Source organism: Micropterus dolomieu, linkage group LG02 (assembly GCF_021292245.1).
Source record: "Micropterus dolomieu isolate WLL.071019.BEF.003 ecotype Adirondacks linkage group LG02, ASM2129224v1, whole genome shotgun sequence".
Taxonomy (NCBI): domain Eukaryota; kingdom Metazoa; phylum Chordata; class Actinopteri; order Centrarchiformes; family Centrarchidae; genus Micropterus; species Micropterus dolomieu.
In genome coordinates, this window is record NC_060151.1 from 3249593 (window position 1) to 3259026 (window position 9434).

A 9434-nucleotide genomic window follows, 5' to 3' on the forward strand; every position below is an offset into this window, starting at 1 on the left:
GTAAGGGTAAACAAAAAAAAGTACTATTACATGAAAAAAGATATTAGAAGAATGCACGAGTAGATATTGTGGATATGGCCTGAAATAATTACCTGCAAAGCTGTGCTGGTAAATTTTAGTTGGTAAAGGGAGCTGTATTTGTGATTTAATTTTTTAAAAGCTAGTGCAGTTTTCAGAAAGAATGCTGAAAGAAAACCTTAATGCCATAAACCAAAATATTGGACAAATGGAAATGTTGACCTGATGATCTTGCTAGAAATGGTGTGCCAATCCATCTGGTAGATGTTGATATATTTATTTGGATTATTGAAAACTTGACATAATAGAAGATAGAAGAACACTAAAGTCAGTAGACTTATTCACTTGGTTCAGTAGAGATACTCCCAGTTGCCAGCACTGGAAGATTAGGCAACTCCCAGTGACGAGCAGTGATGGGCAGCTCTGTGAGTGAAGCCTTTCATTCTACATAAATACAGTCTTAGAATTGTGCTAAGTGAAATGATTATTTTAAAACACTGGATTTGTTTGTCTTCATATAGGACTTATGCTTCACCTCATTTAAACATGTAAGTCACTTTTCAATGTAGCACAAAGTAATGTAAACAATAAATGAAAAAAAAACTTAATGCACATCACGTGTGTCATGATTGTGGTCCTGCCTGTACTGTATCACCTCCATCTGCTCTGCTATATATGTACTTTGTCATTGGGTCACTGAAATTTCCAACATGATTTTTCATCAAATCAAATGAAGATCCTCCAGTAGGATGAGAAATATACGTTCTTTCCAAGGCTGTTTGGAGATTTTGGTGGCAAAATCTTGATAAAAGGAAGACCTTCGGCTTCACCGACAAACAATTCAAGATTTCAACAATTATGGACCTGTTAGAAACTTTGGTCGGTACAGTGGTACTTTTTTGTACATTTTGCTCTGTATTTACAGTATGAACATATTTACTTGCATGTTACACTGTTGTTCCACATGAATAAGATTTTCTCTTTACACTTGCTATGGTGAGAGAATTAGTACTACAACTACCACAACTATGGCACAGTATCAATACTTTGGTTTCCCACTGTTGCATATACACTGCATATGCGTACTCAGACAACCCATTCTCACTCCCAAGTTGTCACATATGGACGCATGGTCAAGACCCGTTGCCGTCATAGTTCAACACACTGTGGAAAGGCCTGTGTGTCACTTTTGAAGTCTAAGCGTAGGTGTCGGATATTTAACAGAAAATTCGGAGTAAGTAGGTGGTTGGGTGGAGGGTCAGACACCAGACTTTCACCCAGGAGACCAGTGTTTGTTTCCCGTGTTAAACACATCCACAGGGGTGCCCCAAGGCTCAGTGCTAGGGCCCCTTCTCTTCTCAATTTACACCACCTCACTGGGGCCGATCATTCGCTCGCACGGCTTCTCTTACCACTGCTATGCAGACGATACGCAACTCTACCTATCCTTCCCGCCAGGCGATCCCACCTTCTCGGCGTGGATCACAGACTGTCTCTTGGACATATCTGCATGGATGAAGGCTTGCCACCTTCAACTAAACCTCTCTAAGACTGAAATCTAGGTCATTCCAGCCAAGCAATCTATCCACCATAACATCACACTACAAATTGAATCCTCAACCATCACTCCAACCAGGGTGGTGAGAAACTTGGGTGTCATGATTGATGACCAGCTGTCCTTTTCAGACAATGTTGCTGCTGTCTCTCGGTCATGCCGCTTTGCTCTATACAACATAAGGAAAATTAGGCCCCACCTTACTCAGTATGCCACCCAGCTTCTGGTACAGGCCATGGTTATCTCTCGGCTCAACTATTGCAATGGTCTTCTAGCAGGTCTTCCAGCTTGTGTGGTGAAACCCTTACAAATGGTTCAGAACGCAGCAGTGCGTCTGGTTTTTGATCAGCCCAAAAGGACTCATGTCACTCCATTACTCAGTGACCTCCACTGGCTCCCTGTGGCCTCCAGAATCAAATTCAAGTCACTAATGCTTGCATACAGAGTGACTACTGGGTACACAGTGTCTACTGGGTCTGCACCCATCTACCTAAACTCCATAATACAAACTTACGTTCCTTCTCGGCCGCTACGCTCCCCAAACAAACTCTAACTTCCTTCCCTAGGTATTTAACCCATTGATGTGATATGTACTATGAGCTCTTACTAGTATTTATTGCTGCTCTTACTAGTATGTATTGTCAATTGTAGATCTGTATTTGATGCTCTGTTGATGCCTGTATGTTGTCGCTTTGGATAAAAGCGTCTGCCAAATGAGTAAATGTAAACCTAACCAAATCGCAATGTTAACAGCATGCCGTTTCAAAATTGCTACGTTAACTGTTAAGTACTTTTATTTTGAAAGTGTAACCGGATGTTGCATATGTATTGTTGCTAACTTGACAGCGGCCCTAAAGGGGTACCCAGGGTGTTAAAAAGCAGGGTAAAACCAAATCGTCCATATGTGACGAGCTGGGAGTGAGAATGTCTTGACTAAGAAGCTGGAGGGCTTTGCGTAGCAGAGAGAAGATACTGATGGAAATTATTTATTTCTGTTTGATGAGAGATATAGATAGATAGATAGATAGATAGATAGATGTTCATAATTTTATGAGAAAAAGTCATAATATTTTTAAAATACAGCTGTAATTTTACATTTTACAATATTATATTATTATATTAAATAAGTACTTAAGTACTAACATTCTAATCCCAGAAAAACTCAATATTTAAAAAGTAAAGTGGTAACTTTACAAGAAAAAGTTTAAATTTCATCAGATATTCAGAATCTTTCAAGAATTAAGTTGTAATTTTTACAAGAAGGAAAGTTAATTAAAAACATTAAGTCATACCATTTCAAGAACAAAGCTGGTAAATTAGAAGATTTTAATACTCCATTTTAGTATCAAGTTATTAAATTTAAAACCGGTCAGTCAACTTTAATGTGTCAAATGAGAGCTGTGAATGGCTTTAAGTTATAGTTTTTAACAATATGCACTTTATTCTTCTATATTCCAAGCGCTTATTGGAAGCATACTGAAATGAAACTAATTACAAGATCTTTAAGTCCATAACTGAATGTACTTTGAAGCATCAGCTTGAGTGCAGCAACATTACACCTTCAACTAAATCTTAAACCTTTTCAAATAAAATTTTTGTAAAAATTATTGTAAAATGTTATGACTTTTTCTCACATAACTTTGATATTATAGCTCTGTAGGCGTTGCAATGTTTAGTTATGAGTGAGTAGGTAGATTATCAATCACTGAGGCACCAAATAGAGCACAAGTCAATGCGTATGTACACAATGAATCAAGGGTGAAAAGCGTATCACGTAACGTATCAAGGCTCAATGTGAATATGCCCCAAACTAAACAAGTGCAAGGTCTGTCAAAAAGAAATCAGGGATGATTCGATCATTTGTTTGTGATGATGATGATGATGGGTCTCTTCCTTCACTGCTAACTTCAGATTAGTTCATTCTTACAACAAACCAAACCACCCTTTTTGTCCCTGATTCTTTATTTTTATTTTAATACTTCCTCTTGTCCTGCAATAATTCTGTTTTTCCTCTCCTCTTCCCATATCCCAACAACTTCACATGTATTTCTCTTGCCATTTCCCTCAGATGGTACCCAAACTATCCCCCATCCCTGAACGCCACCTCCTCTTTCTCTCTAGGATCCAGCCTCCTGTTCCTGTCCCAGGGCCTCTAACAGGAGTCCCATGGGTGTCCTCTTCAGACCGATGCTCTCCAGTTTGTTCTCCAGCTTGTTCTTCAGGCTGCGCAGCCTCACCGAGGCATGGAGCAGAACCACTGTGAAGGAGCGAGAGACACAGAAGGATGGAGGGATAAAATGCTGGCTAGTTAGCTAGCTAACAGTTCACTAAGGTTAACTGAGCCGACACAGTTTACTCTGTCTCAAACCGTAAATCCTTTTCTCAGTACTGGCTGGGCCTGGATTTACCTCAACTGTAGAGAGAACCAGGGCTTTACCTACGTTTATACAAAAGACAGACCTTTATTTCAACATATTTTCCTCATATTTTATTAAGGGACTCTGTTTGTGACCTGCTACAGTTTTACTTGTGGTTTTGATAAATTCTGAATGATGTACATTTCCAAAGCACCAATTCCAACAGTCAAGTCATACTCGCCACTCTGCTGCTCTCATTTTCTCTTCTCTAACAGAAACACTGTTTCCATTCACTAATAAAATCGAATTGTTTCCATGTTGTGTTTTTTTCAACACACTGTCAATTAAACTCAACATTTCTTGCACAGGTGTGTCACAATAAAAGCTTTCCATTGGCACAAATGGCATAATCCCTCCCAGTCCAGCAGGCTTTTGATGCAAAATACCAGCAGGAAGTGTTGAGTTTCAATTTTCTGTAGCTTAACAGTGACGGGCGGGGGGTGAGGTTGGGGAATGTAAAAATGATAATTAGCGAGTGAAAACTATGCTGTGGTTGTACTGATGGCTTTAGTACTGTGGAAATGTAAATTAAGCTGACTATGTAAGCCTATCGTAGAGGTAAATCCATCAGTGACGGGTCTTGATTTGTTTGTGCTACTCTGGCTATCATTGAGAATTTTATTGTATGCACTATAGGGCACTGCAACTTTTCAAGCCACATAAGATGTCTTATCATAAAAGGAAGACAATAAATGGAAACACAAAATGTGGCTTAAAATAAAGAAAGTCAAGCTGGAATAACATTAATTACACCAGATGAATTTCTAGCATTTCTGTTTTAGTGATAAGATTTAATGCATGAGATGTGACAAAATGCATTTCATGCTTTGCCATAAAATTTGCAAAACAATATGCATTTTGCAGCATGCCAAATTCTGTCCAATTAAGCGTCATCATGCAAGTGGGCAGGTTAATTTCATGCTTTGGTGGAATATGCAAGTGTGTGTGTTGCTCTCTCACTCAGTATAGGGAAGGCTATCCCAAACAGGAACACGGCCACGCCTCCCAGCACCGATATGAAGAGGTAACTGCCCAAAAGAATGGCCAATACAGCGACCGACGGGTGGTTTCTACGGAAACGGCGAATGGGAGCTTGGTTCTCAGCTGCCCAGACAAAACCCAGGAACAACAATGTGACAACCATCGCCCCGACAAACAACTGGAAGGGCTGGAAATACCTGAGAGAAAAGAGACATTTACCAACATACAGTAAGTGTTTGAAATACCCAGAGACATAAAAGTACAGTTGTAGAGACAAGGCTTAGATAACAGAGGACAAAGTTTTTTGTTTTGTTTTTTAAACACATATAACCCTCCAAATCAATTGTTTCAGAAGCTTACACTTAATTAAATAAAAATGCCAGCAGTGATATTCAGTAATCAGACATGAGAGAACCAGAGGAGGCTAGTCCATATTTTTTGAGAGGGAAGAAGATGATCAAAATATAACAAACAGTAAATGGTTGAAATAAACCATCACCAAATCTCAGTATCATTTATAAAATAATTTCTCTCTTCTTCGGAATAAATCCATTATTAAAATTCTGATTAAAATGCAGCATCACCTGCAGGACAGGCAAGAGGGGAAAGTGTAGGCTGTGTGAAGTGGTGGCGAGGGCAGAGGAGCACAGGGATCTCATTTCAATTCAATGTACTAGTCTTTTTCATGCTACTCATTTGTCATTTGTCAAAAGATGTAAAATGATGCCCCCAGTGGAGGGCGTCCTCCCTTACCAATGGACAATCAGAATACAGTCGAGTTGGTCTAATAATAATCTCATCTTCAAATTCTCTACCACTGTATTGTACGAGATGAACTGCTGGTAAAGCCATAGACAGAATCACAATAGATAAAAGATAGTAAAGAAAGTAAAGATAGTTTGTAGTCCATGCCACACACACAGAACGTAACATATATTTAAGTGTATATTAAAATATGGTAACATATAAAATAAAACAATATATACTGTTATCTATATACATACAGAATATACATAGACGTATACACCCCGACAATCCGGCAGTGCATTTTTTAAATTTGTGCCTGGGGTGAACGTACACAGCAGCAACAAGATGTTAATATGGTTTCATCTTCACATAAAAAAGTTTGACATTTGGGAAACATTGACATTTGACATTTGTCCATCTTGGCTGTGCTGACCACCAAGCATCATCAATGTACAACACCTCCTCTCATCTTGCTGGAGTCTTGTGCTGACAGCTCGGAAAACGGACCGCCTGCCGAGTTCTCGATGCGGGCCATTGATCGAGCAGGTTTCTGTAAAAATGTGGGCACAACAGTCTCTGAGTTCCATTGCTTGGCCAACATGAGTCCCATTTTTTCCAGACAGGACCTTCAGTACCCATTAAGTTAAAACTGGGCCAACATGGCTTCTCCCAGCTCTCTGTCTACTCCTCTGAGCGATCGCTGCACCTGCCATGGTACCTGGTCTGGTTGATCGGTCCATGTGGATTCTGGTCCGCTGCTCTTTAATCGTAAAACCCCGTCTTATTTTCAAATGACTGTTTTTCTGCCACAGGTAACACGTGTTTCAGCAATAAAGCCGGAAAAAACGGATGAAAAACAAAAGAGTAGCAAAGTTTGAAGGAGCTACCGGCTGCTGCATCAAGCGCTGCCACGTGCCAACAGTACTGTTCAGTAGCAGCATATTAGAAAAAAATTGTTAACCACTTTTAAACATCTCTTAAAAATTACATTTTATTTAGGCCTTTTCAACACAGTCCAAATTTCCTTTTCAGATTTGTTTAGTTTTTTTATTTTTATTGAGCAGTAGCTAGCTAATCGTGTTAGCCACATCAAGAGTTAGCTTGTTGTAGCTGGTGTAGCATAGGGCCTCGCTGCCTCAGCTGAAAAGGTGAGGTTGCTGAAGACAGTTTACTGTCAAAAGTCCTACACCATGGCAAGGCTGAGCACAGCAACAAGACACAAGGTAGTTATAGTGCATCAGCAAGGTCTCTCCCAGGCAGACATTTCAAGGCAGACAGGGTTTCCAGATGTGCTGTCCAAGCTCTTTTGAAGAAGCACAAAGAAAAAGGCAACGCTGAGGAACATGGACACAGTGGTCGACCAACGAAACTTACTGCAGCAGATGAAAGACACATCGCGCTTACTTCTTTGTAAGTGTAAGTGACACTTTTGTGAATAAGCTAAATGGCCATGTGATCGTACCTGATGCTTTACTGGATAGTCATTTTCTTATATGCTTCAAAAGGGAACAATATAGCCATACACATTTAGAGTTCTCTCTTCCATCCTGTTTATAACAGTAACGGTTTTGTATACTATTTTGTATACATGTATACTATGTTTTTCAAGATAATTTGCATATAAATGATTCCTATATATGTGGCAAATGAATCAATGTGTTATCACATGTTTTGTTTTTTATGGCACATCTCATGTTCACCTGGCGAAAAATGATTTTCTTAGCGGTAAATTAAAAGTGACCAGATGAAAATAAGGACTAAGAACATCCTGTTGTGTTATCAAGCATGAATGTAATTGTAGCCAAAGTATTAACAAAAAATAAACTACAACCAGTGAAATCTGACTGCCACAAACACGGTAGGGAATTTTTTTGGCAGTCACTCATTCTCTACTGTCCATGTAACAGACAGTTTACGCTAATTGGGGAATAATTTGAAATGTCTGACATGTAGTCCATGATTCATCAGTTTGCGTTAGGGTAGCCTAAGTGCAGTTTTTAGATGTCTGATCCAAAACCCAGGCTCAGGTGTCTAACTCTGTAAATCTAGAAGCTGATGTAGTGGTACCATGTACATTTTATTCTCTCTCTCTCTCTCTGATTTTACATCATAGTCACATCTGAGTTTTAGGATATAACAGAAATAAAAAACTATGTAAATTCTTAAATTGTGTGGCGTTCCCTTTAACTGACTGGCAGCCTCCTCTCTTGCCATCTGTAAAACTGTGTGTCGTGTTGACGGGACGACTCTCTCTCTCGCTGCTGTTAGAAATGCAAAGACACTGTGAAGCAGCAAAACAGAATATAAATGACATAACGCCAGTGTTTACTACAGACTCACAATATACAATACAGCCTTTCTGCTACCAGACTGAAGCAGGAGAAAGGGAGGGGGGTGTTGACCACGTCAGTATAATGAAACTTACCCCACTATGAGCAGGAGGACCAGCGCGGACAGGAAATAATTGCTCTGGTAGTACAGCAGGTTGTTGATGATGCGGTTGTTCCAGCGGTCCAGGTCGCGCACATCGGGCACGGCGAACCGGGCCGAGCTGAGGAGAAAATCATCCAGGCTCCGGAGGGGTGGCGGCTGCACGCCTGCCATCTTACCCAAACGGCAGTAAACTCGATTTCCCAGAATGCAATGCCGAAAACGCGTGTCGGAGCATCGAGAATGCGCTTTCGGTCCCGCAGTAATAGGGGGAATATATTCATATAAAATATTTGTAAAACTAGGCCTATCTCTTAATATTACTTTTAGCGTGTTGGGTGACATTCACGGAAATTTACGTAGGCCCATATCATATCTAGAGTATAACCTAGATATTTCGTTTAGTCTAGTCTTCTGACTTGACTCATGAAGGAGCTAGGCCTATTGCCTGACAGTTGACCTTACCATGACCTTTTGACATATCGCCTATTCAGGGCCATAACCAGGGTTTATAAATGAGTGAGATCCAGATTGTAATTTTTTCATTCTATTCCTATTTACGATAATTCATACAGATAAACACAACCAAAGTTATAAACCACAGTCATACGAACTACTGGTTGTGTGAAATTCATACAAAAGTAAGCTGTTGGCAAACATACTTTTATTTAGCTGATTTTTGCTCTCTTCTTCTGTGTGTGTGTGTGTGTGTGTGTGTGTGTGTGTGTGTGTGTGTGCTCGTGCGTGCAGTGAAGGCTTAAACCCTGCAATGGGCAAAGCACTTGGTTTGGTTGAAGATCACACTACAGACATTGTCTTTCTCCCCACTGATTCGCTCACTAAATTGCATAAAATTAGAGATACAGATACACAAGCTATGATCTGGTAGTGCAAACAGGGAAATCTTGGTATAGGCTAATCTTCACAACATGCATTAGGCTAAATGTATCTGAAATGTAACCTTCCACTGTCATCAGAGGACTATACTGTTGGAATGACATGTAGCCTACAATGAGCACTATTGTTATTAGGCCTATATGACAACAAAAATACAGCAGGTTAGTGCTGAATTCAGAGGATGTTTGCACTGTTTTGTCACGATTACAGGAGCTACGCTGGTGTGATGCACGGATCGGCTCTGACACCTGAATAATCATGTACGCATAAATCATCCACCCGCCCTCCACCCATCCAATTGTTTTCTCAGATTTACCCCACCTCTACTGGTCTTTGTAGCTTTCCAGGTGGTTTTGTTATTGGGTTGTATTGATGTTTTCTTTAACGGT

At 40.0% G+C, this 9434-nt stretch overlaps 1 protein-coding gene across 1 annotated transcript; it reads right to left on the minus strand.

Annotated features, from left to right (window-relative positions):
- Positions 1 to 3523: 3523 nt before the first annotated feature.
- On the minus strand, positions 3524 to 8373 carry praf2 (PRA1 domain family, member 2). The gene is made up of 3 exons (XM_046041171.1): positions 8144 to 8373; positions 4951 to 5168; positions 3524 to 3830 (listed from the first exon to the last, which is right to left on the minus strand). The coding sequence occupies exons 1-3, from the start codon at positions 8320 to 8322 to the stop codon at positions 3691 to 3693; spliced, it is 537 nt and encodes a 178-aa protein (XP_045897127.1). The 5' UTR covers positions 8323 to 8373; the 3' UTR covers positions 3524 to 3690.
- Between the last annotated feature and the right edge of the window lie 1061 nt (positions 8374 to 9434).

Excerpts from the sequence above, each read along its gene's own strand:
- praf2 (XM_046041171.1), bottom strand. The coding sequence starts at position 8,322 with ATGGCAGGCGTGCAGCCGCCACCCCTCCGGAGCCTGGATGATTTTCTC. Across the intron at positions 5,169-8,143 it reads GTCCTCCTGCTCATAGTGGG|GTATTTCCAGCCCTTCCAGT; the intron begins GTAAGTTTCATT and ends CTTTTCTCTCAG. Across the intron at positions 3,831-4,950 it reads GATAGCCTTCCCTATACTGA|TGGTTCTGCTCCATGCCTCG; the intron begins GTGAGAGAGCAA and ends GCTCCTTCACAG.